Below are 14,446 nucleotides of genomic sequence, written 5' to 3'. Positions count from 1 at the left end.
GACTCATGTACCAGCCCCCGGGTTCTGTGTCTCAGTTCCAAAATCAGCTTAGAGAATGTGATTTGCCCCGTTGGGTGTATCAACCCTGCAATGAATGAATTGTCCCTGGGAAGTTAGACAGCTGTTTACTGAAGTTATCTCCAAACATGGGGAATCACTGTGAGCCAGCAGACACCCGAGAGAAGTCCCCTGCCCCCATCTTGGTAGCCTCGTTCATGCTGACCTGTTCCTTCTCTCCTACTAACCTGCCCATTGGGCAAAGCCCAACTCAAGTCTTTCTTCTCAGAATTTCTTTCCAGTTCCTCTCCCTGCCACACTCCACCCCAAATAAAGTGGTTATTTTATTTTATCCTCTGTACTCGTACAGAAAATCCTGCTTACAACCCCATCTTAGCACACAGCATGTTCTGCTTTTAAGTCTGTATTATCGTTATACATGCATGTGTCATACTTACCTCCCTCTGCTTAACAGGGAGTTCCTATAAAGCAAAGCATGTTACTGGTACATTCTTCTCCCACCTTTTACCTGCCGTGGTGCCTTACAAATGCATAGGAGGCATGTGACACCAGCTACAGTGGCTTAGAAGGGGTGTGGACTTCAAAGCCAAACAGACTTTAAATAGGGTTCTCACTTCTTCACTTATTAGCAACATAACTCAGAGCAAGTGACCCACCCAGGGACCCTTGGCTTCTTCATCTGCAGAAACAGGAAAACCATTGCCACTTCAGAGGGTTGCAAGGACCGAATGAGTTAACATAGCTCCCAGCTCAGTGTCTGGCACATAGTGGGCACTTAAAACAAGTTGGTTCCTCCTTCTCCAGCAAATGGCAGATTTTATTTCTCTGTAAGAAGAAACAGCTTGAGAGCGGATTTGGTAATTTTCAGGTAAAATTCTCCTAGGTTAAATATTACATAATCCAGCCCCCTGAGTAAGCGCAGACTTTATAATTGTTCACATTCTCTTTAAAACTATAATTTTAACATTTAAGGTTTAAATAATTGTTCAGGGATTACTTTTGGGGGGAATAAGAAAATATGACTAGTCACATTCAAACAAATAACAGAAAAAAGCATGCTAGAGGAGACGGAATTCATAAAATCTTACATGCGATAAGAGTTTCATCAGTATCTTTAGGACTTATGATCCTAATTAGAGAAATTACATCAAAGGCATTTCACTGGTATTTTACTAAAACTCTCCCTGTTTTCTAAAGGAGTTTTAAACCCAAATAATTTAAAATATTTTTAATGGAAAAAAGAAAAGCTACAAGTGGGAGCCAACGATGAGACCCAGATGTGAAGCCGTGGGATATAATTCAAGACACATCTGGCTGCTCTTTGGCCGCTCTGATAGTGGTGCTGATGTTTAAAGAGTTGCCTTTCTCCATGTGGCATCGTTAAACTTCAGCTGGACAGGCTGGAGACTCTGTGTTTATCTAGATGTTAGTGTCTTTGAATGGGCCTTTGATTTAGCCACTGAGGAGTATTTTTTAATAAAGTGGATTATGTCCACTGATGGCCACATACATCTATTGGAGGCTTATGCTTCCTCTGCATCAACCAGCAAGTTGTAGCTCTCTGCAGTTCTCTTAAATTGAGGGAGCTCGAAGAATGACTAAAGCCACATAGAACACTTAGGTTTAATTATTGTTGATAGAAAAAAAGTTGATGCCCAAATTTATAAAGATAATCTACCTTTAAATATATATAAAGCATAGTAAAATATAAGAAAAAACAAATCATCTGTGAGCAAAGCATATACTATAACCCTAATATAATTGCATGTGTAATGATACAATTTTTAGTGGGGCTGCCTTATGGAGATCCCAGGTAGGAATGACCTTTTCACGAAGTGCTGTCTACCTTGTTAATACCTCCCACAAGATTCACCCACAATTTGTTTATTAACACACAGCACAGAGATCACATAGGGTGAGTAGGTATTTCTACTCACTGCAGAGTCCTTGTGGTTCTACTGGTTGTGTTTCTTGCACTTATGCTTTTAATTGCTGGAAGTATTTGACAACAAAGGATTAAATATAAGGTCTTTCCACTGAGCAGAGTTACTAAAATAAAAACAGCGCATTTGTAATTCAATCGATTTTGGCACAAGTTTATCATGTAGTAGGAGTTAGTAGGCCCTAGTGTCAGAGGTCAACAAAAACCAGTCCCTACACTTAGAGAGTTTACAAACTTTTAAGAGACATAGGTGGGGAAAAAATAATACAGCATAAGTGAATTAATGGGTGGACACACATAATGTTAAGGGAGACAATGAGAGGCAAGGAGGCGTGGTAGATGGTTAGTTAGGATAGTCTAGAGGACTAGATACCTGCATTGCACCTTAAAGAATGAGTTAACGATGTACACAACACAGAAGAGGCATGGGGTTGAGAAAGAGGAAGGAGTAAAAATGAATGTGGAGGATCTAGCCTGGACAGCTAGGCGAATATTAATGAAAGGCACCCAAAGAGGGAACATTGAAAAAGCAGGGTTTTGTAGAAGGCAGTGCACTCATTTCTCTGTGCATTGCACCTGACGTGTCTATGGACAGCCCTGAGAAATGCCCACTGGGCAGTGAGATATAAAGATATGCAGCTAGGACAGAAATCAAGTTTAAAGATATAGATTTGAACATTGTCAGCATATTAATGCTTGTTAAAGCCATTGGAGTAGCTGAGACCACGCAGGGAGAATATGCAGATAGAGACCAAAAAAAATAGGGCATAAAACAGCTTCCTTGAAACATAGATAATAGAAGGAGAACCTGTAGGGACTAAAAAGAGTGGGCAGGAAGAAAATCAGGAGATACATGTGTAATGGAAGCCAATCAGGGGGAAGGAAGGAGTAGCTCAAGTGTCAGCTCATAGAGAAAGGTCCAGCAATGCATGCGGTTTGGTAGTTACCGGTGACTATAATAAGCATGCATGGCGTGTTGGAGGCAGAAACCAGGATGCAATAATTTGAGGCATGAAGTTGGTATGAGGCATGAAGTTGGTATGAGGCATGCCACAACTTTAAAACAAAGTAGACATTGAAACTATGTTGCATAGCATACCTCTGTATGAATTAAGAAAGTTTTCTTTGTGTTGTCATTTTGGCATAATTTATCCTTGTGACCTCTTCTACTCAGTACCCGGAGCTGATGGTCGCTTCCTACAACAACAACGAAGATGCTCCTCATGAACCAGATGGAGTGGCCTTGGTCTGGAACATGAAGTTCAAGAAGACCACACCAGAATATGTCTTCCACTGTCAGGTAGGAGTCAGCATAGTAAAAATAACTTACATCTCCTACTAGACCAAATATAGTTCACACTGCCTTGCATCTGTCTTAAGTGGAGAGGAAGAACTAAGTTTAAAAATGGAATTGTTGACAATTTTGGAAAATTCCCCCACAGTAACCTAATATTTTGGGATAGTGGCAACCCTCTCCAAACAGTTAGGAAGCCTGGTTGGGGACTCTGTGTCATTTTCGTTCTATTTAAAACCGCCCCCATAAAGATGAGTTTATAAAGACCTCGCGCTTATGAAGAAATCTTGGTGTACCACTTCCTCTGCTTAGCAGCAGCGTGTGCTTGACCACCCACGTGGACACCCTCAGAGCACTACCGCTTCAAGTTCCCTCCTCTCTCCAAAATGCGGTTCAATGGGATTTTGCCAATGTTAAGTTTTCCGGGTGCCATCTTGCTTACAGATAATATTTTTGTAGCTGGTTTAAGGGGATACCTATCATGAATCTTTCTTGAATTGTTGAAAAATATAGATGTTGTTTTCAGCATCTCTATGTCTCAGCAAGTGCATAGATCATTTCAAACAGTCTTGAAGAGTGTACACTGTGTGTCTGCTGACACATTTGTCTTCTCACCCATTCAACACAATACAGGCTGAAATTACGTTACACTTGCAAACATCCAGCTTCACTCTGTTGCCATGACTCTCCTAAATAATAGGCCTCAGCAGTGGCCGATACACCAACCCCTTTATTAATGCCCTCTCTGTGATTATGCACAGGAAAATGCAAAACAAACATCCCAGCTCAAGTTCCAGTTCCTCAAATGCCACGGTTCGGACGGACGGAGCTGCCGTTTACTCCACACACAAATACATCAGTTGGAGAGGGTGGGTAAACCTGTGGGTATTTGGAAGTTTAGTGCTATTTTATATCTAAGAACTGAGTATCTTTTTTGAACTCAAATGTGTTTAGACTTTAGACGATTATCAGATGTAATTTGGGGAACAAGAGCTGCTGGAATAAATGCCCCAGCCTCAACCTGACTGAGCAGCCTCTAACGCTGGCCATGTTTTTCTAATTTGCTGTCTTAAAAACAACAAGAATTCAAGGTCTGCATAGTAAATAACCTTTATTTTTTGAACCTTTGAAATAAGAACAGTTTTTTCTTTTTTTTTTTTTAAAGATTATCTAATTTGTTAGTTTGATAAGCTCTTTTGGTAAACATAGAAGCACAAAATGTTAATTTTGTTAAATTTTAAGATGTTTACTGAATTACCAGGAAAATACTCAAAGGATTATGGGGTAAGCAGAAGCACATTTAAAAAAAAAAAAAACGTGCCATTTAAACTACTTTGATATTACATAAATATCTTGAATGTTGAAAGAATAAGAGGTAACAATACATTGTTTTAGTTGAGTTTAGTTTACATTTAGGTAACAATACATTGTTTAGTTTACATGCTGTTTTTCCAAGTTTATATTAACAGACTAACAGCCTGTGACAATAACAATTTGATAATATGGTTAATATTCACAACATTGCGTAGTAAGCAAGTCAGTAGGCACGTGATGATGCTGAGCTAAGAATGAAATTTAAAGGTCTTTGGAATTAACTGGAATTTCAAAATTTCTGTGTTATCGCACAATTGTTAACACCGATATTGATTGAAAAGAGTATCTTCTTTTTCCTCTCCTGGTATCTTTAAGATTATTTACTAAAGATCTCACCAACATGCATTTAATTTTATTTTTATTTTCTCCATTGAATGATCCAAATATATGTATTTTAGAAGAAAATATGCTCCTGATTTTTTTAAAAAAGTCAGAAGTATTCTCAAAATCCTAATAAAATATGCTGAGTGAACTATCTCCGCGTTCCCCCAATTCCTACCATTATCTTCATTCTGTCTGGTGACCAGAAGCAGAAAGGGTTCTAAACTCTACCTAGTATTCTCAGGAGAAGGAAAGTGAGAATTCTGACACTTTTAAACTTTGGGGGTAAGTGGCATGTGCAAAAGACCTTGAGGACTCCGAGAGTCTAGGTACCAAATAAAAGCCGCTCATTTTAACACATGGTTAAAGATACTGAAAATCATGATGTGCAGCTCAGACTTGAATGATAAGTAGTCGTTCATGTAAACGGCCCTTTGTGCTCATGAGAAATACATTTAGCAAATCTTAGGAAAACCTTAATTGCTGAATACCACCAGAGTACCTCGTTTCTGTGATTAAATTACTTCTCTTAAATGAACCTAACTGAAAGGGGCAGAATGTATTGCCAGCTTTGGGGAAAGGAAAAGGAAGAGCTGTGGCCCTTCTAAGGAGAGGAGGAAAGGGAAGAAGTGTATACAACCAAAGTGATCATGAAGCCATTTCTGGGGACTCCTGGTGGTTTGAATATGCAGCAACAGTTGGAAACCACTGGAATGTAGAGGAGAGATGAAGAAAGGGGATGGCAAGGTGCCAAAAGTGGCTGGCTTTTTTATTTGGAAAGGGGAACTTTTCTTCTTGCTCCACATTTCCTCTCTCCTCTTTGACCCAAACTAGAGTGGCATTTCTTGTCTTCATTACTCTGATGCCAATTCCCTACCTCACCCGTTTGAGAAATTTCCTAACCAAGTCCCCTGTGGTTCCCACCTGCTCCCTGCCAACGCACACACACACACACACATACACACACAACATTTCCTGTAGCTCACTCATTGCTGGTACCTGCTCCAAGAATGGGCTCCAGACCACACTCAACATGACGTAGGGACCATGGACATTGGAGAGTTGGGGAGTACCATTTCTTTTGGAAGAGTAACACATCTTGCTATTGTTGATACCATGAAGTTAGGATAAAAGCCAGGTAGATATCAGTGGTAGTCAGAAGAAAACAAAGTGTTATAATAGTGAGTATGCCTGAGTGGATGGGGAGCCAAACCAGGTGTAACTTGAGCCACCAGGAAAGTTCTAGATGAATTAGTGAAGGAGGTTAGGTGGAGGGAAAAACAGTAAGGGCCGTTTGGTGACCATGCACAGAACTCTCATAACTACAGTGAATATACGTGGATTTGTATGTATTTTACATTTCGCCAGCCTTTCTGCCTTCATGATCTCGTTGATTCTTCCAGAAGTGCAGCAGAAAAGAGTTTATTCCTCTTTTTCCATTGATAGACTGCACTTGAAGGGTTTCCCAGCTCGTGAGCAGTAGAGCTGGGCCTAGAATAAGGCTCACTCTCCCAGGCTGCCCTCAGTGTGGGGCAATGTGGGCCTTGATAGCGGAGGCTGTGCGATTCATCCAAAGTGTATCTTTGGCAGCCTGCTACTCACAAGATGCTGGTTAAACATGGGCCTAGAGGTGGCTACTATGAAGAGATAGTAGGCCAATCCAAAAGAACCTGTGCACCCCAATGTTCATAGCAGCACAATTTATAATAGCTAAGTACTGGAAGCAACCAAAGTGCCCATCAGCAAACGAGTGGATCCAAAAACTATGGTATATTCACACAATGGAATTCTACGCAGCAGAGAGAAAGAAGGAGCTTATACCCTTTGCAACAGCATGGATGGAACTGGAGAGCATTATGCTAAGTGAAATAAGCCAGACGGTGAGGGACAAATACCATATGATCTCACCTTTAACTGGGACATAATCAATAGAAGGAAAAAGCAAACAAAATATAACCAGAGACATCGAAGTTAAGAACAATCTAACAATAGCCAGGGCGGGGGGGGGGGGGGGGCGGGGACAGTGGGAAGAGGGGATTACAGGAACTACTATAAAGGACACATGGACAAAACCAAGGGGGAGGGTGGAGGTGGGGGAGGGAGGTGGGTTCACCTGGGGTGGGGTGGAGGGATGGGGAGAAAAGGCATACAACTGTAATTGAATAACAATAAAAATTTAAAAAAAAAAAAAAAAAGAGATGGTAGGCCTCAGGAGGGTGACCAGCACCCCCTGGGAGAGGCCTCATATTGTGTTCAGGCAATTGCTGAATTAGCTTCGGTCCTTGGTGGCCATGCAGCCTGTCATCACTGACCCGGTGCAAGGCATCAGCTATATCCTGGGCCTAGAATAGTCAGGTGGAAGAGCATCCACCCACCAGGGCGCTCCCCTCTCTGTCCTTCAAGACTTCTGGATGGAAAAGACTCAAAGGAGCCCTTGGGCCACTCAGGACCCCTCTGGCTGTGTCTGGGCTGGGGAGGGATATGATGGTGAGCCAGACAGTTGGGCTGTCAGCAGGGGGACTTTTTAAAAGAAAACTAGTTTAATGAATATATATATATATATATCTTAAAAAATTAAAGCTGTCTAGATATAAAAACAGCAAATCGCAGCAAATCGGAGACCTTGATTGCCAAGCACTTCTCAGTTACAACATGCATTTCTTGTTAACTGATGAATGGTGGCCACTTCTCCCAAGCCTAAAGGGGAATTTGGAGAGCCCACAGAACTAAAATACATGTGAGAAAAACCTAACTCCCACTCACCAACCTCTCAGTTTTCCTGTACAGCCTTTCTGAACTCTGGTAAAACTTACTTATTACACCTGGTCTCTTCTAGACACGGTCTCACTGAAACCAGAGAGTTGTGCTTCCACATTCTCCTGTGATGTGGCAAGAGTTTAGTAATCGGACAGTTTGCTGAGTAGGAAAGAGGAGTGTGGACACGGAGGAGTAACAAGCACCTTACAATGACTGCACTTCTATCCTTTTGGAATAATTGCATTAGCTATCCATTTCTTGATCTCTGCGGATTCTTCCTATTTTTCAAAAGCGTGTAATCACAAACAAATCCTTTGGCTCAGGAAAGCATCATTCCGGGCACTAGGAAGCAAATGCACAAAGAACAGACATCAGTTCAGTGTTCTTTCGCGAAGACTGACAGGCCCTGAGCCTCATCATGAAAAGATTGCAGCGTGAAGGCTCATTTCTCTGTTAAGGATAGCATGGCCAAATACCTTCCACTTCCACGGGCAGTTGTGTGTCCTTACTAAACTGAACATTTAGTGTGGGCTCTGGTCCTGCATTTTCTATTTTCATTTCAGTAAGAGCTGTCCACACTTGGAAAAGATCGGTGGACTCTGCATAGAAATCAGCCCCTCGGCCCCACCGCATGATCTGGCAGCTCTCCTGCCGTCTTCTGTAGTGGCTTCCACACACTGTCATTACATTATGCATCCTGACCACCCTGCCTTGCTTACCCTGGTGTGGTCTTTCTCTTTTCAACGGAATGAATAGAATCAGAAATATATATCTTAGAATTATCTGCATTGAGGTAAGTGGAAAAGTTATATTTAGAGTCTTGGTTTGGTCAGAGGTTTTTATTTTTACTTTTATTTTTTCCTGATTTGGTTTCTTTGTTCTAAGCATTCTCTTTTTAAGGATTATCTGACAATGACCTAAAACTGACAATGACCTGAAACCCTCACTATTTCAGGGAGAAAGAAAATGTGAAGTCCGGTGGTATTAACCAGCCTCATTTATGCCACTGTTTAAAACCCTCAGTTGACTTTTTCCCTCTGTGTGACTGCACTTTTCATCAGGAGCCTATAAAGGTTATGGATGAGATTGCAACTCACTGCTTGAGCCACCAGGGTTGGGTTCTGCATGACGTTTCTGCTGACCTTGAAGAGAGGTCCTTATGCCCCTACCACCCACCCCCGCGAGGGGTGCCAGCGACACCAGGGAAGATGGGCTGGTGGTGAGGAGAGGGGACAGAAAGTTAGGACTTGTGGCTCCACTCCCAGCTGGCCACACTGCTGAGTGACCTGGGGGAGTTGTCGAGACTCTGTTGTGTCGTGGAAAGAACACTCGCTCCAGTCTCCGGTGGAACCACGAAGTTCATTTCGGAAAACTTGATTTTTCTCCCATCAGTTTTTGTCCTTTCCCCAGCTCAGATTGTGCTCCACAATCCAAATGAGAAGAGCAGCTGTACACACAAAGACATAAATTAATTGCAATGCATTGCCCAAGGTATGTTATGACCAGAGCAGTGTTAGAATGCAACTTCAGGGTTTTTATTAATTTTTTTAATTGAAGGAAGGGTAATTTTCTTATGGCCTGGTTGATTAAAAAAAAGGAATTTTCTAAGCTTTTCTCTTGGATGTGGCAGGAGTGGTTACTCAGTAGAAGTCAACAAAAAGGAGATGAATGAATACAACATTTTTTGCAACTAGGGCTACATATCCAAAATGTGTCACTGGGGCGACAAAATGAAAAGACTTAATCGGTGCTCAGAAATGGGAGAATCAAGTCCATGGACAAGAGTATGCAAACCTATGTAAGTTAAGACCCAAGCAGTTTTCAAACGCGATGTTGGACCGACCGCAGGAGGAAGAAACCCAGAAGAGAAAACCTCAACCATTGTCCTATGGATTTTGATAGCACATTGCCAAGTACGCAGTTAGTGAAAATTAAAGAATGCAAATGACATACAGGTGAAATTAAGCTCTGACGTGAAAGATACAAATTACAGGGATCGGAGAAGAGGCACAGCAGCACAGCAGTGCTAGTTTGGGCCTTCAGGGAAAGGCGTAAGGGAGTTTCAACGTACGTGCTGAAATGAAATGCAGACATTCGGAAACACTTCTTTTATGCCAATTGAGTCTGACTGGCCCGACGATCGAGGCTAGAGCTAGACACTGATTCTTATTAAATCAAGCAGCAGGAACTTCTTTTTCTGTTTTTGGCCCAGGAAGCTGGAAGCAGAGAAACTGCCCTGCCAGCTTTCATTCTTTATCTGCCGTCTTTCTGGAATTTTCTCCAAGAAGTTACACAAGGAGAAGCAGAATTGATCATTGGAATGTATCTAGGGAAATCACAATTATCAGCAGGATTATAGCAAACAGATTGTATCATAGACGATTCCTTATCCGAAAATAGCAACGAAGGAGACCGTGTACCATACGAGTGACTGAGTACACTTACTGAGAGAGGGCGCCATGAGAATATACCTCTGAGCAAACTGTTTTTAAATTGCTTTCTCCGTCTTGCCATGTCATATTGCAAGTGATTAAGCTGAAGTTTAATATTATTGCAAAAACTATCTAAGACTTCCTAGCATTTGCTCTGCCCCATTAATGTGCACATATATGGGAGGCATGGAACCCCAACATTGAAGATTTTACTCAGTTCCCTAAATGCCCTTTCTTCCCTTCCCATGCCCGGTGCTGAAACTGTCTGCACTGGGCTTTCTTCAGTTGTGCTTCCTCAAGGAATCGCGCCAGGAATTAGTGATGCTGAGTGATGAGAGCCACAGGGCAGTATCCTTCCACCCTGCACCAGCCACTTCCTGTGGTCGAAGGGGGATGGGTGTTCTCAGGGGTCTGTGCGCTGAAGGCCAGTGGAGCTCTAGTTACTTCTTAGGATTACCGTGAAGATAAAAGAGATGACAGAGGTGTATTAGTCTGCTCAGACCACCCTAACAAAATACCATAGACCGGGCAGCTTAAACAACAGAGTAATGTCCCCACAGTTCTGGAAACTGGTAAGTCCAAGATCAGAGTGGCCACCATTCTCCTATCTTGGAAACGACTGACTTCTAGCTATTTCCCACACACTAGAAGTAGGTAGCAAGCTTCCCTGGTGTCTAATACCACCCTGAGGGCCCATGCTTATGACCTCGCCCAAACCTAATTACCTCCCAGAGGCCTCATCTCCAAATACACTATATTGGGGCTCAGAGCTGCAACATAGTGGTTTTAGGGGGACATGATTCAATCATAGTAATAGGTGAATATGTTTTGAGAAGATGAAGTTCTCTCTTTACATTTGGCTGTTTCACTATTATTGCATGAGAGTGCCACAGGAGGACGCTTAAAGCTTGGCATTCTTATTTTTCTGGCTTGAATATATTCCTAAAGAAATTTTACCCAACTGAGATTCATTCATTCACCCATTCACTCAGCAGATATTTTGGGGGTATCCACCATGGCCAGGTCCTCAGTGTAACAATCGGCTGAGCTGAAAAGAGGCTGTCCTCTGTCCACAAGAACTCGTCACTTTGCCTCAGTCCCCACTATGCCCCAATTTCCATCCCCTGGCCAGCTCTCCCCACATTAGTCAGATCGCCGTGTGTGGCTTTTATATACAAATGCCAAGTGAAGAGGGAACCAGAAACAATTCCAAAGTTCTCTCACCTCAATTATTTAAACGTTTGATTCAAAACTAAATGGCGACGATATATTTACTGAGTGCTGGGGGGCAGTTAAGCACATAGTGGTTACAGGTGGGCTATATGGCCATACAACCTGGGATTAAAATTTGGGTCCCACCGCTTGGAAGCCCTGTGACCTTGGGCAACTCATGAGAGTGAAATAAATAATACATATGAAGTACTTCGTGCCAGGTACAGAGTATGTAACTAGGGCATGTTGGCTATAATTGTTATCTAACATTCAGATATGAAATTCAAAATATGTAGCGATCAGTATGGCCCCATCCAAAGAGCATGGGTGAGGCCCCTATTGTGTGGGGAATTGCATCTTTAGTTGCCGACTGAAAAAGGGAGGGACCGGGGGAGCCAGGCAGAAAGGGAGTCTGGAAGGACTGTGAGGAAAGCATCTAACCAACAAGTACAAAATGATCTCAGCGTCTTAGAGACTGGTGATGTTGTACTAGTGTGCATGGCTTGGGTAGCGTCCCGCTACTCCGCTTCCACCGCGACTAGGCGCAGATGCGTTTGCTTCCAAGGCTTAATTATCACTGATTGCCTCAAGCAGAGGCTCCATATGGGAGGGAACCTTGTAGTTTCTGCATGGCTAATATGGCTGCACTGAAGTCTGTATCGACTAGCTGGTCATTGGCCGTGTGGAGCTCACTCTGTGGAGCCGGAGTAAGAGTAAGGAAGATGGGACTGACAAACATTCTCCTTTCATCTCAGACCAGATTAGCATTTCTGCTAACAACTGTTCTTCCCAAAGACATGTGATCCAGGTCCCCCAGGTGGGGCATCCATCCCCTGGAGTAGCAGATTGTTCTTTTTCCTTTTTATCCTGTAACATTTTAATATGAGCAGTAACATACCAGGTGGTCTAAACAGAAAGTGTTAGAAGGGCATCCCTCTCCCTCAGAGGTGTGGGCACAGAGGAATCCCATGCTAGGGGAGGAAAGAGCAGGCAGTGGAAGTGGGGGGGCTGTGATGTGCTCCAGGCCATTAGCACCCACCAGGTGTGTTCCAGGCTGCTGCCTCCTCTGTGGGGTGCCTCTGCATTGCTTTGACATCATTATACTCGAGGCACAGACCCACTTCTGGACGTCAGGCTATCCCTAAAAAAAATAAATAAATAAACCTTTTTATTCTTCTCAACAATCTTAACCAAAAGCTTCTGACTTGTGTGTGTGTGTCTGTGTGTTAGTTGCCTAATATTGTTGAATGAAAGGGGTTGTTTGAACATATATTGTTATTAATAAGTACAGAGATGTTAATATTCCCCAATAGTCACAGTATTATTCGAATTCATCTCAAGCAGTGGCTCTCAGCAAAAAAGGTATTCTTTCCATTTTTGTGATTGATTTTTGAAATTATTTGAAAACATGAATATCAAAGAGAATTTTTGCAAGTAGAACCATTGTCCTTACTTCTGTGGAAGTTTTTTAACCTTGGTTATAACAAGTATAGTCTACACGTTGCTTTTACTATGCTTATATTGGATTTATAATTTTAAGGTGGTGTGCTCATTGTTAGGCAAAGAATGAAACAAAACATTGCTTTTCTTAGGCAGAAGATTTAGTCAATTTTTAATTGTAATCTCCATATAAATGTACTGAGTTTATATATTGTATGTTACAAATCATTGCTGCCGTAATCATTTTAAAATATCTACACTTTCTTTTGTTGTTGTTCTCTTAAGCTGATGTTTTCTTTTGGTTTGTTTAAAAAAGTATCTCCAGCCCCTGCATACAATAAGGTGTGTTATTTAACAGTGCTTTTTTTACTTCTTGATACCTTGGTCTGGCATTATGCTCAGTACTTGAAATTAAATTTATTTTTATATGCAACAAAAACCTTTATTTCTTCAAAATAAGTTTTTTTTTAATTTATAAATATGGCCTTCTGAAAAGAGAAAGGGACAGGAGCAAAAATTATACACAAGTACCCACACTCATATAAATGCACACACACACCCAAGACTCTAAAAATCCTAGTCAAAAGTTATATTTCATGAAAGAGAATTATAGTAATGTTGATGGTTTGCCAAAACCTCAAGCAGTGACAGAATCCACAGAGTGTCCTGAAAGGGATGCCTTTGCCAAACCGTGCCTCCCCAGATGGTTCAGATTAGAGATGTTTAAAAGCACATGGCAGCAGTAGTTCAGTTTAGAATTCACAGTTAATTCAGTCGATAAAATAATGCAAATTTGAAACCCTAGCCTGTGTATCAGAAAAATCATCAAATCTTATGATTGCTCTTCGGGGAGGTAGGTATGTGATGTGTTGATTTTTAAGTGATCTAATTGAAATAATAAAATTAAGCAAGAAGGGGTAAAAAAGAAAGATTGAAAATACAAGAGTATAAGTCAAAACTTTGTTCTCTGCAGAAGATTTATTCCTTTAAGCTGTCATATCCAATCCATTTGTATGGGATTCGACAGCCAATTGTCATTTCCTGAGATAAACTATGTAAAGAGGTTGTGTTACAGAGACAGCACGAAAAAAATGGGAAAAATAGCTCCAGAACATGATGCAGAGAGAGGCCAAATGCCTTAGAGCCCGCAAAGTGTTGCCAGGATCCCCTCACCTTCCTAAGCACAGCAGATAAGTAGCTTATGCTCAAGTTTTCCCTTTGGCATATTCAGCCTCCCCCCAAGCCCCCATCACATACTATTTCTAAAAGAAAGTTCTCTTGGTCCACATTTCAGTAAACTAGTTTGCCTTGTATGTGGTTTTTAACCTTGATGGGAGCTCTGTGTGAAGAGTGAGGTTGCACACTGTGTTCTCTGGCATGAGATGGGCAACAGTCACTCCGGGGCCCCCCAAAGGCTCCATTACTAAAAGCCTGGCTCCCTCATCCCCTTTCTTATGTCTAAAATGAAAAGTATCCCGCCCTGGGATCCCCCAGCTGGGCCGCCGGCAACAGCTCCACGAAAAGAACTCCCGTGTGGGAACGGTATTGATTGAATGATGTACGCCATCGTGCACGCTGATGCACGCTGCCTGCGGCACAAACGAAGGCATTCAGCGAAGTTTAGGAAAATGTTCATCTAAGGGCTCAAAGCCTTTC

The 14,446-nt window shown here is 42.0% G+C and overlaps 1 protein-coding gene across 15 annotated transcripts in view; it reads left to right on the top strand.

Moving 5' to 3' along the window:
• Window positions 1-14,446, top strand: part of DYNC1I1 (dynein cytoplasmic 1 intermediate chain 1) — a 287,402-nt gene that overhangs the window by 179,890 nt on the left and 93,066 nt on the right. For all 15 annotated transcript variants that reach the window (XM_071221672.1, XM_024577250.4, XM_024577251.4 and 12 more), the window contains one exon: window positions 3,135-3,260. In XM_071221672.1, the coding sequence (XP_071077773.1) occupies window positions 3,135-3,260 (126 nt within the window). The remainder of the gene's footprint in view (window positions 1-3,134; window positions 3,261-14,446) is intronic.

The sequence above is a fragment of the Desmodus rotundus genome, chromosome 6, assembly GCF_022682495.2.
Source record: "Desmodus rotundus isolate HL8 chromosome 6, HLdesRot8A.1, whole genome shotgun sequence".
NCBI classification, from domain to species: Eukaryota; Metazoa; Chordata; class Mammalia; order Chiroptera; family Phyllostomidae; genus Desmodus; species Desmodus rotundus.
This window is presented reverse-complemented; position numbering and strand designations above follow the sequence as displayed.